Source organism: Ptychodera flava, chromosome 19 (genome assembly GCF_041260155.1).
Source record: "Ptychodera flava strain L36383 chromosome 19, AS_Pfla_20210202, whole genome shotgun sequence".
NCBI classification, from domain to species: domain Eukaryota; kingdom Metazoa; phylum Hemichordata; class Enteropneusta; family Ptychoderidae; genus Ptychodera; species Ptychodera flava.
Genome location: NC_091946.1, coordinates 30,162,885 through 30,182,850, shown reverse-complemented (window position 1 = coordinate 30,182,850; position 19,966 = coordinate 30,162,885). Strand labels below are relative to the sequence as shown.

Here is a 19,966-nt window from a genome sequence, read left to right as displayed (position 1 = left end):
GCACAAACATACAGACACAGATAAGCTGATGTATACATGTAATTAAATGACAATAACTAGCTTGCATTTGTTGTCATGCATGTATTAATGGCATTCTGGAGGTTACATGAAGTAATGTTGACTTCTGGAAATAGGCACATTTGAAGCAGTGAGCCAGAAAAAATTCCTTTCAAGCTAATAGTTTGAACTTTTTGGCTATGAATAAAGATCTTTTTTCTGCAGCAAATCAATGCTAATAGCAGTACATAACCTGTCAAGTTCTGTGCACTACATTGTCATTGTCAAAGTGAATTAAGTTCGACCTTGAATTTACTCTGACAAACTTGTCATATCTAGTAATGACCCGTAATACAGGTAGTATCTATCATTTAAAACTTTACAACAAGGAATATTGAGAAATTTCCAGAGTACATGTTTGTGATATGGTGGTTGGCACCGTCAGACTACCTCATCATTTTGTAGTACAATAGATATTCCAAAGGCCAGAGAAAATTAGAGATTGCCCCTTAGAATCACTTTTGCTTTGCAGGTTTTGCAGTTTTTGTAAATAATGGCAAATAATTAGCCATACATACTTCCAAACAGCAATTTGTATCAGTGCTCAATCAGTGACTGAATTCTTGCTTCACTACTCAGTAAATTTGTTAAAAAATATACTTAGCATTTTTTATGATCTCATGAATATAGTTGCAGTTAATAGATATTCAACATCCTTATCTAAAGCCTGTGAAAAAATAAATAATTTTGCTCCAAATCTCCGTTGTCCTCCTTAAAAAAGCTGAGACACATCTTTTTGCTGTTTGGCCTGTACCAAATGCACAGCATATGGAAACACCCATAAAGCTTTGTCAGGAATGCACACCAGAACATATTACTCTGTTTTTGGTTTCAAACAATCCTTTATTCATGACCCAAAGCACCTGTTTTAGCAGAAAGCGTATGTCTATGTCTACATGAATATGCATGTTGCAGGTTATAAGGAAAATTTCAGTTGTCCTGTCGTAAGTTTTACAACACATTGGATTCAGCATTGTCACTTTATGGTCCACATGACAAATACCCGGTAACCATGGTACTTTTTACAATGCATTTTGCAAATTTTTGTGGCAGATCATTTTACATCAGTAATTCTTGAATCAGTTGACTTGTTCTGACGTAAAAATTGATGTAAGAGACACTCCCTGGCACAGTAAAACATTCAATATCTGCAAAGCTCTGGTAGATACAAAAATGAATATTCATTCATTCTGGAATCAACTGATCGTATGGAAACTTTTCTGATGCACAATCTCTGTTGAGGGATTGTTTCTGATCTGACCATTGATTACACTGATAAGCTCCTATATGCAGGTATAACATTCAATATCTGCAAAGCTTAAATGGGTAAAATGGAGTTTGCAGGAACATTAACTGCCCTATTACTTTCTCAAAATAAATTTCAGTGTTGAGTTCAAACCACTTTACCTTTTATGCAAGTTTTACGATCACGTTTTTATCAGCTTCCTACAAATGAATTTTTCCTGCCTGGTAGCTCATTTTCTGGCAAGCTATGTTTCATCAACTTTTGTTGTTGAGTCATCTTTACTACTCACATCGGCACTTTCACTGCTTTTATCATTTGGTTTCTCTTTCTCAGTTGTGTCTTTTGTCTTTTCCTTGTCAGTTTCTTTAACTTCTTCCTTGTCTTTCACTTTTTCCGTCACTTTCTCTGTCACTTTCTCCGTACCTTTCTCTGTACTTTTCTCTGCTTCTTTTCCTCTGTATCTATCCCTATTTTTACCATGATATCTATCAGATTCCCATCTCTTATTTTTGCCTCTATCCTTGTCCCTATCTCTTTCCCTGTCCCTATCCCTGTCCCTATCTCTGTCTCTATTCCTGTCTCCATAGCCCCTGTTTTGACCTCTGTCCTTCCACTTGTCTTTCTCTTTTTCCCTTTCCTGGTCTTTGTCTTGATCTCCTGAGTCCCTGGTTCTCCTCAGTTGTCCCGGTCTGTATAATTCCATGGCAGGCCGATCCTGTCAAAAAAATGTTTTGGAAATTGCGATATATATAGCTCACTGTATACAAGCAAAACAAGTTTGAGTAAATGAGCATGGATGGGTGAATTCGGATGGTCACGTTCAATATATACATACAATACATACAAAAAAAAGCGATAGCGCTAAATGTTAAACTGTGTGTCAGAACCATCAGCCAAAGAAATGTGTTCACTAAAAGCTGAGAAATCAAATGCACTTATGTTTGGGGAAAAAAATGAGGCAGAAATTATTTTACCAAAACTTTTGTACAAGGGTAAGTTAATGGATAGTCAAGGGAAATGTACTGTACATTCACATATAAAATGCTGTCTATTGTCAATACACTCTGGTCTGTGAACTTTCAGCTGACCACTTACTGTCATATTTTGTTTAGCATCTAAGAAATTATACACTCCTTTGATATTCCTCTATGCCATCATGCAACTCATAAGAAAACTATAGGACATGGTATATTCTGGGTGTTAGTGTTTGTTGCAACACAACACTTTACACAAACAATTTTTATCTTGACGTCGTTTGGTTTGGCACACAGCTGAATGACAAGCAATTTTACTGTCAGGAATATGCATCAGGAAGACACTCTACTAGTCGTAATATGACATTAAACTGGTCCAATAATCATTGTCATTCAAGGTAATACATTATCAGATCCATTGGACATTTGTGATTTACAAAGTTAAGTAGCACCATCTTGAACCAATGACAGTTAGTGGTGGTACAATGAACAAGTGTTTTCTGTGAAACAAACAGTAACTTAGCATGAAATAAATCTGAGCCATGTCAATTGAATTTCAATATTTTTTGGGAAAAATTAGTACAGTGAAACCTGTTTAAACCAAACCTTTCAGGGACTGAGAAAATAGTATGGTTTGGAGAGGTTTTCAGTTTATACAGGTCCTTTTAACATAGAGTTCTATTGGAATGGGATGGGGAAAAGGGTCAAGTTGACACAGGTTTCCAGTTTAGACAGAGCTCACATAAGACAGGTTTCTAATAATCAACAGAACTGGAAGGCCTACCTTATTTCTAATTCTCTGTCTTGGTTTATCAGAACTACCAGAATCTCTGCTGCTGTCACTGTCTTTACCACTGTCTTGTTTCCTGCCACTGTCATCTCTCCTGCTAGCATTCTTCTCATCCTGTCTGCTCTTTGCACTGTCTCCATCTCTCTTGGAATCGTGCTGAGAGTCTTTTTTAGAATCGTGATAACTGTCACTGGAGCCTCTCCTGTCTCTGTATCTGTCATTCCTTCGGTCCCTATCACCAAATCTGTCTCTATCATACCGCCCTCTGTCTTTGGAGTCCCTATCGTAGTACCTGTCCTTTCTTTTGTCATCTTTGTGTTGTTCTTTGTTGTCAGATTTGTCACTGGTTTTGTCCTTATCGATATCATCCTTTTCTTTCTTCTCTGTTTTAAAATCCTTGCTTGAAGCACTTCCATATCTGTCACCTTTCCGACTCTCTTTTCTATCTCTGTCTCGGTCCCTGTCTCTGTCTCTCCTATCCTGGCTGGATTTTGGCCTGAATATCAATATCAATAAGTAATCAACACCAAATCCAAGAAATTTAAATGGACAGTGTCATACACACTAGTCATTACAAACAATTTTGTATTGTAATACGCATATGCTAAAGAGGCGCATGTGCTAAAGGGGGAGCTTAGCATGGCTAATATTGTGATATGTCTCCTGTGAAATTGGTCAGTATGGGAAACAATTTTTACAGCAAAGAAATTTCCATAAAAAAGAGACAACCATATGTTATTTTGTATTGTAGGGAGAAAGAGTAAGAATGGATGCTTTGAACATGTGATGTGATAGGCGCAAAAGCTCGGTATAGCATGATTTGTTGACCTATTTGGGTTGGTTGTACTTGCATTGTCTTTTGTTTTATGCATCTGCAAAAATATTACATACACCACAATGTGTGCCACTGTCACATCATGAAATATTCCTTTCAGTAGATGTCAAATATAAATTTTGAATTAAACGAGACTTGCAGCAGGGTAGAGATTGTTTACCAGTGATCATACAACATACAAGACACTTATAATCATGCATTAATCTTTACAACTTACCTATCATCTCGTCTGTCATATTTACCAAATTTCTTCTCTGGTTTTATCTCTTCCTTTCTGTCTTTCTTGGCATTGAAATTTTTAGAGTCTTCTTTTCTCTCTGTCTTCTTCTTATCGCCATCTTTATCTTTCTCTTTGTCATCTTCTTTGACAACCTCATTATTCTTCAGCAACTGAACATTCTGTGAGAGAATAACATGCATTGGACTAATTCTCATTTGGCATAGATAGTTCATGAATTTAGAGTCCCTGCACTGATATCCAATGGTAAAAATTTCTGTTTATGCAGTACTCATCCACAAATAACTAACACCAGAACGCAGAGTGAGCATTTTCTGTTCAAAGAATAATCTCCTGCTGAACTTCTTACATTGCAAAAAATAACAGGCTTCCAATCATGTACATCACTGCTGCTAATACAGTGTTGCAGCCAGGAATTTTAAATCAGGACACACTGTGTCCCACTACTGTTTATTTTTGGGGACATTTTGTACACTTTGAGGACAACATGTGTCAGTTGTTTATCAAATATTGTATTATTTTGCAACAAATTAGTTTCACAGAATAAAATTCAAGCTACCGCATGACTATGCTTGAATTTCAGGCAATTGTAGCATTGATACCATATCTGCCGCCAATCAGAGCTCAGTCGGACTACAAGCAAATCATGATATCAAGTGCAATGTCTTAATTGCTTTTAATCACAGCTCTGAAAATACCTAAATATAAGCCTAAAAATAATCATGCAAAACAAAGGTCATTGTCAGTAACAGATATTACAACCATTTGCAGTAATAGAGCGCGAAGCCACTGCAGTGAACTGCAATAAAACTGCTTACACTAATTAGTTTCAGCTGTAGCCGTGGCCACTTTGGTGTTGAACAAGGCTACTTGATAAAGACCAAAAAGTCTGCTTGTACAAAGGCAAAACTAGCTGTAAATGAGAGTTTACGATTGGCACCCTGTGTTCAAGATTAAGATACAATGTAACATTACCATGCACTGGTCCATGTACAAATCTTTTTTATTTCAACTTCCCCAGACAAACTGTCTGCATGGGACATACAATGTTGTCGACTTTGCCAGCTGGCTACAGCTGAAACTAATTAGTGTGAGCAGTTTTATTGCAGTTCACTGCAGTGGCTTCGCGCTCTATTACTGAAAAGGGTAGTACTTGCAGACTACACCCATTGAACATGGTCGACTCATGAGTGCACCTGAGGTGACCCACAGTGCACAAGAATGAGGGACAAAGGGTTCCGTTTTGGGGACATTGTGGCAAGGGTGCATCCTGGCTGCAACACTGCTAATATCTAAAATTCACAAAGCTAGAAACTTTACTTACGAATACAAATGTGTGTTTGATCTTTTGTGACACAATGGCATATAACATACAATCAATCAAGTAAAAGCATATTTTAAATTTTGTTTAATGGTATTTAATACTGGTCAGCTGTCCTTTCAGGGACTAGCACCATGAATTTTCTTTTATAACTCAAATAATTCTACAAATGAACTTCAAAGTATTCCAAAAATACTAACCTTTGATTTTGCATCTTCTTCAGTTCCATCCTCTGTCTTGGTATCTTTCTTCTCCTTGTCTTCAGACTTCTCACTGCTAGCTGCTTTTTTCTTTCTTTCCTCTTCCTTTTTCTTTCTCTCCAATTCTTTCTTTTTCCGTTCTTCCTCTCTCTTTTTCTTTCGCTCTTCCTCTCTTTTTCTCCGTCTTTCTTCCTCTTTCTGTCTCTGTCTCTCCCGTTCTTTCCGTCGCCTTTCCTCTCGCCTTTCCTCTCTTGCCCTCTTCAGAACGATATTAATATAAATCCATTTTATTCAAATTTGATGCATGCATTCACAGATAAACATTTTGTGGTGTTTAACCAGTGTGCCCATCCAACCAAATCAACCAACTCAAGACAGTTCTCTTTCACCAAAGAAAACTTAACATATTACCGGCAATACCAACAGAGAATGAACGACAAAATTGATCTAAATGTTTACTTTTCTGTAATTCTTTTGAGAAGTTGTTTCAAAATGTACCATAGTATCAGTACTTGTTGATAATAGTGACAAAAAAAAGAGAGATGATACTATCCTTTAGATCAATTTCGTCTGTCATTCTATATTGATGTTGGTCATTCTATGTTGGAAGTGTAAGTGTATACTATTAACCCTTGAAGTGCTGTTATTTTTCCCACCAAAATTTTACTGCCACATTTTACCAATCTTTTATGAATTTTTCTGAAATTTTTTTATAATTTTAGACCAAATGGACATCATATTTTATTGGCTACAGTTTTTTTTCAAAATTTTGGCAAAAATCTGAGAAAAATTGACTGTGATATATTTTATAAAGGTGAGAAAAACTGACGTTGGCGCTCAAAGGGTTAATGCCCAGCTCATGAAAGGATATTTGACGAAATTCATAAATTGACTCAAAGAGTTCAGAAATCTAAAAATATTAGATGCTTAACTGTGTTTGAAACAAAACACTTGCAGGCAGGAGTAATGTATCATTCAATTAATCCAAATGAATTTCTAGATTGCCAAACTCCATTACCTGAGTGAGCACACTGTTTATCCTTGGACTGGTGTCAAGGTGAATAATTTTGATGCAATTTTGGCAGTGCTTATGGTGAAATCAACTCAAAATAAGTCATGTATCTAATAATTCTGACTACTGATGCCTTCTATTTGTTAATATCTCCATCTCAAGACAGCACAGTCATATATCACCTACTAAACACAATTTCAAAATGCTCTTAACTTGATAATAATAACCTTAACAGTTTCATAACAATCGTTACTAAAACTTTTCTACAACAACAGGTGACCTGTAAATTTGACAATATTTTCAACACCTGTGATTAATTCATTGCTACCCATTAGTATTGGAAAACAAATGTATCAGACATTTACTGTAATAATCGTCTAGGGCTTCTCTATGCTTACCTCTCTTTCTATCTTTTTCCTGTTTATGTAATCAACCAGGGGTGTTGTAATTTTATGTCCACCTGAAAAAAAGGGAGAAAAGATCTTATTGTGATTTTTATTTATTATCTGAAGCACATGGGCCGCGTCAAGCAAAAACACCCCCGATGTCAAAATTTTCAGATTTTGAGTTTTTACTAAATTTTGGTTCTGGACCATCAGTAGTTTGTACTCCTAAAACAGATTTGCTCAATTCATCCTATAAATATGGATAAGAGGTCTGTTTGGTTTGACCTTTGACCCACTCAGGGTATAGATGGGACAGCTCAATGGCGCAAAATAACACAAAATCACATGGATGAAAAACAATAACTCAATGAAAATAAGAATAGAAGTAACCAGTGAAAGTAAAAGAAAATGATGTAAATTGTTGTATACAAGATAATTTTGTATTGGATTGTACCATTATTTGATAGGGGTGCTGGTATCAGTTTTAGTGTTGGATGATGGGACTGAACACTAAGGGACTCACATTTTTTCCAATTTTTGGATGTGTCAATGTAATAGATTCATACAGTCATACACAATTTTAATTCAATGTGACCAATTTTTATAAGTTTGAACATTTTGATGTTGTTTTTAGATGTTTACATGCTCCCATCATAATTACTTGTAGATGACCTTTGACCTTCATAACCAATATGATTTCATATTTTATATTAAAACACATCTAAGCAATATTAAATAATTTAATGAAAGCTTTCTACATGTTTTAAACTTTTTGGCGTGTATGAAATATATACTAAGGCAATACGGATCACTACATTTTCAAAAGGGGGTGGGTGGGGTTAGCCAATGAAATTAAAGAGGCAAAACACTTACAGCATACACTTGCCACACAAATATCATACTTAACAACACAATCACTTCAACAAGAATAAAGATCTTCACAAACAAATACTTTCTATAAAATAAATATGTAATTTTATTGCTGTCCTGTTAACACAATTCATGGACATATATCCCTATACCTTTACAAAGTGGTAACGACAATAAGATCATTACCTCAAACATGACCTCAAAAACTATACAGTTCTTTCTTAAATTTCTTGACAAAAGATGCACATTCATTATTGAACATTTCTTAAGCTGGTGTCAAGATACACTTTTCTGCTTAGCAAATAAATGGTATGTGTAACATGTGCAGATCAACAAGATTAAAATAATGTACTCAGGAATTGCTTAAGTATAAATAACTGATTGAAAATATTCTACCTTATGTGATAGGACTGTTTAATTAGATAGATTGAAGATATCCTACAAAGAGCTAGAGATTAAATAACGATATTTTACCCAGTGTGAGGGACTGACATGTTTGGGATGAAATAAAATCAGGGTCAGCAATGTCAGATGAATGAAGATATCTTTCTCAGTGTCGGGGCTGCCATGTGTGAGATAAAATGAAGATACTTGACCAAGTGTGAGGGGCTGCCATGTGTGAGATAAAATGGTGGTACTTTATCAAGTGTGATGGTCTGGCATGTGTGAGATGGAATGAAGATTTTAGCCAGTCTGAGGGTGTGCCATGTGTGAGATCATGTGTGATAAGAAATGAAAATATTTTACCCAGTGTGAGGGTCTGACATGTGTGATATGAAGATATTTTACCCCATGATGAGAGGGTATGACATGTGTGAGATGAAATGAAAATATTTTACCCAGGTGAAGGTCTGACATGTGTGAGATGAATATTTTAACAAATGTGAAGGTCTGACGTGTGAGATGAAATGAAAATTTTTTACCCAGTGTTAGGGTCATGCAGACATGTGTGAGATGAAGATATTTTAACCCATGTGAGGGTCTGACATGTGTGAGATGAAATGATATTTTACCCAGTGTGAGGGTCTGACATGTGTGAGATGAAATGAAAATATTTTACCCATTTGAGGGTCTGACATGTGTGAGATGAAATGAACATATTTTACCCAGTGTTAGGGTCTGACATGTGTGAGATGAAGTGAAAATATTTTACCATGTGAGGGTCTGACATGTGTGAGATGAAGATATCTTACCCCATGTGAGGGTCTGACATGTGTGAGATGAAATGAACATATTTTACCCAGTGTTAGGGTCTGACATGTGTGAGATGAAGATATCTTACCCCATGTGAGGGTCTGACATGTGTGAGATGAAGATATCTTACCCCATGTGAGGGTCTGACATGTGTGAGATGAAATGAACATATTTTACCCAGTGTGAGGGTCTGACATGTGTGAGATGAAGATATCTTACCCCATGTGAGGGTCTGACATGTGTGAGATGAAGATATCTTACCCCATGTGAGGGTCTGACATGTGTGAGATGAAGATATTTTAACCCATGTGAGGGTCTGACATGTGTGATATGAAATGAACATATTTTACCCAGTGTTAGGGTCTGACATGTGTGAGATGAAGTGAAAATATTTTACCCATTTGAGGGTCTGACATGTGTGAGATGAAGATATCTTACCCATGTGAGGGTCTGACATGTGTGAGATGAAATGAACATATTTTACCCAGTGTTAGGGTCTGACATGTGTGAGATGAAGATATCTTACCCATGTGAGGGTCTGACATGTGTGAGATGAAGATATCTTACCCCATGTGAGGGTCTGACATGTGTGAGATGAAATGAACATATTTTACCCAGTGTTAGGGTCTGACATGTGTGAGATGAAATGAACATATTTTACCCAGTGTTAGGGTCTGACATGTGTGAGATGAAGATATCTTACCCCATGTGAGGGTCTGACATGTGTGAGATGAAATGAACATATTTTACCCAGTGTTAGGGTCTGACATGTGTGAGATGAAATGAAAATATTTGAGGGCAGTTCATGGGAGTTGATATGAAAAGTTTCCTTCAAGGCTATGAAACAATTCAAGAATATTACAGATTTGGTTAAAAGGGACATTTTACAGTGTGAGGTCAAGTAAATAAAGGAAATGCATTCTATTCAGAGGGGACATCATGTGACATAGATGTGATATCTTCACTCTCTTCCAGTTTTACTGTAAATGACTGAGAACTGGAAGTTGTTAAACACAGAACTTTGATTTGAAACTTTCCTTGAATGGTGGCCTTACAAATTGAAGTATGTGATCATGTAAATCTTTCTTTCTTGCTGCACTCAAACCTGCTGCTGGTAATCTATCAGGGAGACAATCATCAGGTGGAGGCCATGATTTACCAGAGAGGAGCAAACTGATTCTTTCTTCCTCATCATTGACACTTTCTTTACATACACTGCCCCAGCATCTGCCTTTACAAATCTAAAATGGTGATACTTTCTGATACCTTTGAGTGGGCGCATAAATGAAGATAAATAACTATCCCATGAATACCACTGAACAATTTCCTCACAAGTTGCAGAATTACTATGCATTTGTACCTTGTTGACCCGAGCACTGGCATTAACAAGATCACCTAGCTGGTCAGGTAAGTCAACATCTGACCTACGATAAAGCTGACGCATCTTACCAAAACAAGCATCACAAATGCATTTTGTATGACCAGGCTCCATAAAATGTAAACTTATTTCTTCGTGTAAACCCTTAGCACATCTATAACAAAAATAATGAATTATGCTCTTATTCTTATTTTGTCCCCCACAGTTGTCTGCATGAAGTTTACATTCCATCTCACCTAAACTATAATGGCTGAAAAAGTGGTCTAACATGCTTATCACATTATTTGGTCCATGACTCTTTTTCCCATCAACTGAAATTGAATCTGCCTCATCAAATAAATAATTGATCTGAAACTTAAGGGCTTCATTGCATACTCCAAAACAGTGTACTTTCAAAGGTGACAAAAAATACAATGGACTTACTTGTCTAGTTTGATGAGGAAGAAGAAAACTTTGTGCAAAATCAAAAGTATAATGGACATCAAATAAATCATTAGAACAAGGCTCAGAACCAATTTCAACATCAGATGCTGCACTGACCTCTACTGATGACTTACTGACACATTCATTGTAAAATTCTCTCCTAGCTTTTGCACAGCAAACATGGTCATTGTATTCTGAAGTCAGAGTTAACTTTTCTTCCTCACTTACAGCATACATAATTTTTTGTCTGAACTTTTCACACTTAGAACAAACATCTGTACGAATATTCATTTTTTGGATATGCGGAGCACAGGAGCTCCATACACCTTTGAATGTTGTCAAGCCAACGCACTGCTTACTAGGACTACAAGCTTTACAAGAGTCAACATACTGCTTATAAATGTCCTCTTTGCGTACACTTGATGGCAGGTAAACTGGTGGGACACCGTCACGACCACGAGGTGCAGCTGGCATGGGAATACCATTCTCTTGTGCATATTGCTCCAGGAATTTTATGACATCAGCAATAACCTGAAAATTGAAAAATATAATTTTAAGTATGTTAAAATAAATAAAATAATAATGTTACCTTTATCTGTAAAAAAATATGAAACTTTGTAAATAAATGTAAATAGTAAAAATTATTGAAATTTATTAGCTTACTTATTTGAAGGAAATTGAACTTTACATACAACCAAATTTTCTTTTGAATAATTTTAAAGTTAACGCTGTCGAATTATGCACAGTACTTATCAATCATGCAAAAATAATTTTCATTCATTTTAGTTTTTTTTAATGATTCGTTGATAATTTTTAAAATAGCTACAGTAACATGAATGAACAAAATTAATTCATAATACGAAGGAGTCTCTGTTTTAAAGAGCACAAAATAATTTGTTTAGATCACTTACCTCAAATGAATAAGCATTGTGAGCCTTCTTCCCCTTTAATCCGTGAACTCTTGGAACAACTCCCTTATCCTTGTAATGGGCCTTTAGGTTTTTAAATGACTGAGGACCTGAAAAGAAAATGGAATATGAGACAAGGTTATTTACCTTACCTGAAAATTCTCAGCACAACATAGTCTGCTCCTACCCATGCTGACGTCCCACCATTTTTATGCAAATACAAGGCACCATTGTTGGTACATCACGGTATAAGACTAAGTAATACTCGGCAAAAATGAGAGTAAAATTTTGATACAAACGGCAGTATCATATAAATACTTTATTTAAAGTCGTTAAAATACATGCATATCGATAACCCTCTCCTGTGCATTTGTCGACACTCCCGGCCTCCACGACCCGGGTGTATATACACTAGGATTCGTAGGAGGAATGAAAAGAATGACGAGACAATGGCAATAAAAAATCACCTGAACTTGAGCATACGTTTTTCGTTATCGCACTGGAAAGTCATTCGATTAGCGTAAGCATAAAGTAAAGCGGTTCAAGAGGTTGCATTTTCCGTATGAATAAATTCTAGATTATGATGACGACATTGATCCGAGAGAAACTTACCAACGAAATGAACAAATCTGAAAGCTTTTTCACAAATTTCTTCGCCATCAAACGTGTAACGGAAGCGTTGACACGACCTCTTCTCCCCTCTAGCGGTGTCTCCAGACATCTCCATAGACTGGAGCTTGGCAAGCAAGAGAATGTCCTTTTCCTGCCGCGAAAATTCAGCGAGATCGAGACGGTACCCATGAACACGATCGAAGTCCAGCCGTTGGTAGCATTTGCGGTTACATCCGCAGCCAACCTCCATTATGCGACGAGCTGTAGCTTCATCCAGGGGATCAATGATGTCCGCATTTTCAGGACCATCACTCTCGTTCGCTGTTGTCTGGGAACGGCTCGATGTTGACACTATGAAATCCCTTGAGCGTTGATTGATCTCACCCTGGGTTAGCTGGCGAATGCCTTCTTCATCGTCACATGGATCAACATCGTCGACATGTTGGCTGGACTCCGAGTGACTGGGAACCGCCGCTGGATCGCTGACAACTGGTTCCCGTTCTGGAACTACTTCGAATTCGGTCTGTTCTCGACCTAGAACGTCATTTTGCCGATCAAGCAATAAATTGACCAATTCTTGGTCCAATCCGGACAAATTATCGGATAAGCTCGCAGACATACTTGGAAACAGCACAAGTTTGCGAACGTAGTCGAAACACTGATTTGACTTTGCGAGGCAATGATTTGTAGCAGCCGATCTCAGTATGGCGGGAAACCGCATTCCGCGTAAACGGTTCTCGTCGTAATTTCACGCTAAATATAATTTAAAATTTGGGTTGTTTTTCTGTTATTTACATCAACCTGAACGTTCCCGTCGGTAACATGTCACCCACGATAACTTCAGAACTAAGTAAAAGCGACCTCAGTTGTTTACAGTGAATAAAATACGATGTTTTCGATGATCTTCGAACAATAGAAAAATCAAGTGGCAACTTTGTATATTAATTTTTTGCAACATTGTTTCTCGAAATCATGTGACCTGACATCAGGGGTGTTTTTGCTTGACGCGGCCCACATGTCATTTCCATAAATCTGCCCATCCTTTTCTGTTTTCATCATGATATTGTAATTTCAAGTGAAAATTGTATTATACCTTTCACAGACAATATCATCACACTTTCCACCATATCTTTTACTATCTGTGCGGCCAATCAGTCTATGTTGCATGTACTTTGGAATTAAAAGTATAGAAGAACGACATCTTCACCTTCAAGTTCTTTACTTTTAGCTTCTAATTCTTCTAAGTAGCTTTCTGCACTGGGCAGGGCTTCCACCTCAGCATTCAAAGACTCCAGGAACTTCAGGTAATCAGGATCTGAAAAATGTTAGAACATTCACATGGCCTTTTGGTGATTTGCACCACGAATGCAAGAGTTTTAACCTTAGTTCATACACTGTACTGTATTCAAGGAGATTTTCAACCTTTTTTTTCAGTTTTACGATCAAAAGTAAAAATGAGGGTGTAACTGCCCAGATTTTCAGATTAGAGTATCAAATTAGGCAAAATTTAATAACATATGAAATGAAGAATGGTAGCTTGTCTGTATGTTAACTCTATGGCAAAAAATTGAATTGTTGACGTTCTCAAAAAAAAAGGCAGCAAAAATTTCATTTGCTCCACACAGTTCAAAATAAGTACACACACACAGCTGGGCAGAAAAGTGTCAGAAAACTTTGAGTGATTGAATATCCGTCTCTTTGGTGCATTCTACCTCAACGTTTGGAAACAAGGTTATTCCAGTAAAAGTTACATTTTTAACACTGCCAGATTTGTGCCTTTGGAAGTCAATCGAGTACATATTTAGGACAGGTTTGGCACTTCAAACGTCATTCTATCTCTGAGACTGAAACAGAGGAACCCCGGTCTGTAGACGGAAGTTTTGCAGTTGACTGCTTGATTTCACAGGAAGGTAAATGTATTCTCTACTCTCTGTATGTATTTCTATGACATACTGAATGCAAAACAATCTTAAAGGTAAAGAATGTCAGATGTTATAAATTATGGTGGTGAAATCATGGAGAAATGTTTCTGCTGTTTCATACGTTTTGGAAAAACTTCAAACATTTCATGACTGTCACTAACACATAAACACAAAATTAAATAAATTCAATTTTGTGTTTCATTTGTTTTAATGCTGAGACACTGGCTATTTTAATAGTAATTATAACACAGACACATACCTTCCTCAATGGTACCGCTTTTGGCATCAGGTTTCTTGGTAACTTTTTTGGGAATCTTTTGATAGGGAGCCAATTCAACAACAGCAGCATATTCGACACCTATAAATAAAGCATTTAAACAGTGGCTCAGAGCTGAAATTTTCACTTGTCCCTTGGAAAGAAGATATTTGTGCCTTCATGTTTTCTAATGTTTCATAATGTAGGAAACCCCGATGATGGGTACTGTTTTGTTGTCAAAATGCATGTACTAACATCCAGCATAGCAAGTTGGCATGGCCAAGTTTTGTGACAAAATGCCACAGTTGCTCTGGAATCCTTGGTTGGCCAGATTGCTGAAGGGGACACCTGTGTATTAGACAAGATTAGAGCTGTTGAATGATGGGCTGTAATGAGCCACTTATTGTATAGACATACTGGTAAATGTGTGTGTTTGTTTGTGTGAGTGTGCGTTTTTGTTTTTTTCTTTTCCTAGACAGTTGCAGATCATATAAAAGTGAAATTCCCATTAAAATCGAAAAACATTAAGTTATTTTAGATTTCCAGGTCTGGTGTACTACATTTGACTTGCTGACAAAAGAAAGAATAATTCTTCCGCTATATTTGCAAAATACCAACCAACCTTTTCAAAAACATGAGGATTGTTGACTATCCATGACAGATTAAAAAATCAATGGTTTCGAGAATACTTTTTCATTTATGATGAACAAAACTAGATGTATAATCACCGTCAGCAAGAAGTTCAACACTCACAGCTAAATCATTTCACATTGGTCAATTAATTAACTGGGCAAGACAGTTGCTACAGGAAGATATGTTAATCTTTTATGTACCAATATTCTTCTTATGTAATGATACATACAGAAGTTTACAATGTACTTATTCTCATATCAAAATTACCCATAATTTATCTATAATCTAATTCATGTTGCAACAATAAATATGCATCACTGAATAGAACAACATAAATTACATATATATTGTTTTTCAAACCAAATATTTCTAATATGCAATCATGTATAGAGGCATGAAATCTAATTAAATGTTTAAGACAAATGAAAAGATTTGTCTTGCTGTTCACCTTTTTCACTGGTAAAGATATGTCCATCAAACTTGTCCCTGAATGCAATGACATCTTGTAAGTTAAGGAAGTTGATATACGCCCTGCAGAAAGCATTTGGGCCAAGACTGAAATAAAACAAAAAATTCAAATGCATCAAAGGGTGAACAATGGTCAAATATAGATAACAGCAAATCTGTTGTTGGAATTTCCAACTGAATGAACCAACAGTTTTGAACTTGGTTTTACTGGTAGCTGCCTTGCTACAATTTAAAACACTGAATGGTTGTTTTTGAAAACAGTAATTCTACAATTGACAATGTTCGAGACTGACCTATAGAACATTATGTATAATACATATTGCTGTGAACGAGCCAGTATGTATTGTAATCAAATCAGTATATAAACCCCTCCCACTGACTGATGTCCTTTCCTTTCATACTGGGATGTGGACAAACTTTAATTTTCAAGCAACTTTTGAAGTGTTCTTCCTTTGTCACAATATTGCTAGAACAGATACACAAAAGAGATTTGGCATAAACCATACCTCCTATCAGCTTTCACAAAGTGAAAATAATTATTTCTTGGCAAGACTTCTATTGCTGTGATGAAGGATTCTTCATTGAATGTTGGCGGTAGACGCCGTATTATGACCTGCAAATACAGATCAAAATACATGAATCAACATTTTATGACAATTTCTACAGGTAATGATGGTGCTATGAAAGACTTGGTTTATTCTTACAAGTAATACTGTATCAAAATATCCATTGTATACAAATTCATTCCGTCTTTCCTATATGCCAGACAGTTGGATCTGAGAGGAGTCTGTCCAAATGAAATGCAATTTTTTGTGTGTTCCAAGATAACATATTCCCCCTTCTCCTTTCCGAGTTGGCTGAGCATACAAACATTTTCTCTGAATTTCAGACTTATCTTTTTTTCCAGTCGTGTGCATATGAGTAAATGGTCAATCACTAGGAGATCATCCAACCAAGAGTCCCAACTGTTAGTCATGGCAAAGGATTACTTCCACCACTGCAAGTAATTTTTACAATTTTCGAAAATAGATTTCATGCATTCTCACGAGCCAGAGCAATAATTTCCGCTCCGCTGACCTACGCAAAAATCAAGCGCTGAGCTGTTGCCGTAAAGAGGCGCGTGGTTTACGACGATGGATTTCATGTAGTTTTTGTTCACAAATATTACAACCAAGAACCAAATGCAGTCTTGCACAAATTACAGCAGACCAGCTTGTTAGACTTACATTCACCTTACACACATAAAAAACTGGAAATATCGCGATCAATTTTGGAAAAGGTCAACTTCAAATCTCAGATTTTGCAATGTATATATTTATTTATCCTGTTTCTTATCCAGATAAAACCAAAACAATCCTTCCCAGCAAAAGATATTTCAGTTGTAATTCTAATTGCTTCAAGTTTGTTACAAGTGTATAACAACAAAATCAAACAATGTCTGGTACGATGATTCCCGACACAATTGGAAAATTCAGCATGATCACTTTGCATTTCGTCATTTGGCTTATTTCTAATATTTAATCCTATTTTGAAAACACAACCTGTGTCATGCATTTGTTGCATTGATACATCACTATGATGTGTATTGGTATTCACTATTTTTTGGGGCTTTCTGATAGTCTATACACATCTGACTGAATTCTGACAATTTGTATTAAGTATGGACAGCACTATGGGATATACTCATTTCAGTATATTAAAGTTTTCAATAAATCTGATCGGACACGGCAAAAAATATTGGTAAAATGTGGTAGTCAAATAATTCAGCTACTGATAAAGCAAATAGCGCTGATCGCAAATGACGTCACTGTTCTCTCTCATTAATATGCATAAATAAACATTTGTCTGCATTTTCCGAATAAACGACGAAAATAAAACCTGCGAGTTTTAGAAAGGCTACAGTATTTAGCGTCACACTTATTCGTATGAATTGATGACTGAGACTACAAGCTGCAACGACAGCCGCGCATACAACGACAAAATTTGTCCGAATTTCAGCTTATTTGTCCGAAAGCCGCGCGTGTGCAGCTATATTTAGTAACAAACCCGAAATCGCGATCAACGCTATTGATTGGTTGACAACCAGATACTTTCAAGGTGATTACGTCCAGTTATTAGTTTCAGTATAGTGCTACACTGTCTTCCTCTATGACAAAAATAGAAAGAACTGCAGAGCAAAGCATTGGTTGCTACAAGAAATCAACAATCATATAGGGACATTAAATAAAATTAAATGAAAATTCATCAAAGAACTTTTCAAACAATCCTAAAGAACAATGTACACATTTTTTTTCATTTGTGAATTTTATAAAAATTAATATTTTATATCATGTCCAGTTTTCTCATAGCTTTTGCAGCACAGTACGATTCTAACAGTCATCCATCGTAATGTAAATATTACACATTTTTTTCATTTGTGAACTTCATAAAAATTGATATTTTATATCATGTCCAGTTTTCTCATAGCTTTTGCAGCACAGTACGATTCTAACATTCATCCATCGTATGTAAATATTATACATTTTTTTCATTTGTGAATTTCATAAAAATTGATATTTTATATCATGTCCAGTTTTCTCATAGCTTTTGCAGCACAGTACGATTCTAACAGTCATCCATCGTATGTAAATATTACACATTTTTTTCATTTGTGAATTTCATAAAAATTGATATTTTATATCATGTCCAGTTTTCTCATAGCTTTTGTAGCACAGTACAATTCTAACATTCATCCATCGTATGTAGATATTACACATTTTTTTCATTTGTGAATTTCATAAAAATTGATATTTTATATAATGTCCAGTTTTCTCATAGCTTTTGCAGCACAGTACGATTCTAACAGTCATCCATCGTATGTAAATATTACACATTTTTTTCATTTGTGAATTTCATAAAAATTGATATTTTATATCATGTCCAGTTTTCTCATAGCTTTTGCAGCACAGTACGATTCTAACATTCATCCATCGTATGTAAATATTATACATTTTTTTCATTTGTGAATTTCATAAAAATTGATATTTTATATCATGTCCAGTTTTCTCATAGCTTTTGCAGCACAGTACGATTCTAACAGTCATCCATCGTATGTAGATATTACACATTTTTTTCATTTGTGAATTTCATAAAAATTGATATTTTATATCATGTCCAGTTTTCTCATAGCTTTTGCAGCACAGTACGATTCTAACAGTCATCCATCGTATGTAAATATTACACATTTTTTTCATTTGTGAATTTCATAAAAATTGATATTTTATATCATGTCCAGTTTCTCATAGCTTTTGCAGCACAGTACGATTCTAACATTCATCCATCATATGTAAATAGTACACATTTTTTCATTTGTGAATTTTATAAAAATTAATATTTTATATCATGTCCAGTTTTCTCATAGCTTTTGCGGCACAGTACGATTCTAACATTCATCCATCGTATGTAAATATTAGTTGCTTGAATTATAGTGCCTTTCTTGAGGATAATTTTTCAAATTGCATTTTAACCACATTTATATATGTTCATTGATTTGTTATTTTCACATGACTTGGACTCTGCAGAGACTGGTTGTGAACATTTTGTAATATGGGCATTGTGATGCCCCTCCCTGACCTATGATCACTGATGTGAGTTATGATCTCGTATGCGTGATGATGTTCATACCAACCGCACTCGCAGTGACACACTGTTAAAATGCAGTGACCCGAGGTCTAGTCTGAGTGTATTGCTAGTTCGTGAGGATGATGGCAGGCTTAATCCTATGCACATTTTATCTTCAAAGAATGTTGGCTACGGACATCTTGGGTTCAACGACTTGCTTCTCAGTGCAGGCATGATGAACATTCGAATTTCATAAACCAGAATGTGTACAAATGTATTCCATGTTCCACATGTAATCTGTTGAAATTGCAATGAAACTTGAGACAACATACTTTGAGGGGCGGTGCATCTTTCTCCTTTTTTCTGTCTCTGCTCTTGGTCTCCGTCTTTTTCTTGTCTTGTTTCTTATCCTCCGCCTCTTTGGCCATTTTTTGCGCACGTTTAAACTTTTAATGTCGAGTCGTGAGTATCATCTTGCTCGCGACAGCGCTCTGTTCCGTCTTCCAAATCTGCATCTATCGCGCTCCTTCCGGGATTCCCAATATTTACATCTCGTGAAGTCTCGCGCGAATTCACGTTCTTTGCTCCAATTATGTACCACTGATTCAAACTCTGATATTACCGTCAATTTACATGCACATAG

At 36.0% G+C, this 19,966-nt stretch overlaps 2 protein-coding genes across 2 annotated transcripts; both read right to left on the bottom strand.

The window, feature by feature from the left end:
* Positions 1 to 879: 879 nt before the first annotated feature.
* Positions 880 to 19,881, bottom strand: LOC139119222 (regulator of nonsense transcripts 3B-like). The gene is made up of 10 exons (XM_070682902.1): positions 19,656 to 19,881; positions 16,230 to 16,336; positions 15,704 to 15,810; positions 14,626 to 14,724; positions 13,652 to 13,759; positions 7,072 to 7,133; positions 5,662 to 5,919; positions 4,120 to 4,301; positions 3,062 to 3,563; positions 880 to 2,018 (listed from the first exon to the last, which is right to left on the bottom strand). Exons 1-10 carry the CDS (start codon positions 19,749 to 19,751, stop codon positions 1,548 to 1,550), a joined length of 1,992 nt encoding a protein of 663 aa, XP_070539003.1. The 5' UTR covers positions 19,752 to 19,881; the 3' UTR covers positions 880 to 1,547.
* Positions 10,089 to 13,270, bottom strand: LOC139119220 (uncharacterized). The gene is made up of 3 exons (XM_070682901.1): positions 12,445 to 13,270; positions 11,836 to 11,942; positions 10,089 to 11,455 (listed from the first exon to the last, which is right to left on the bottom strand). The coding sequence occupies exons 1-3, from the start codon at positions 13,163 to 13,165 to the stop codon at positions 10,223 to 10,225; spliced, it is 2,061 nt and encodes a 686-aa protein (XP_070539002.1). The 5' UTR covers positions 13,166 to 13,270; the 3' UTR covers positions 10,089 to 10,222.
* Positions 19,882 to 19,966: the final 85 nt, after the last annotated feature.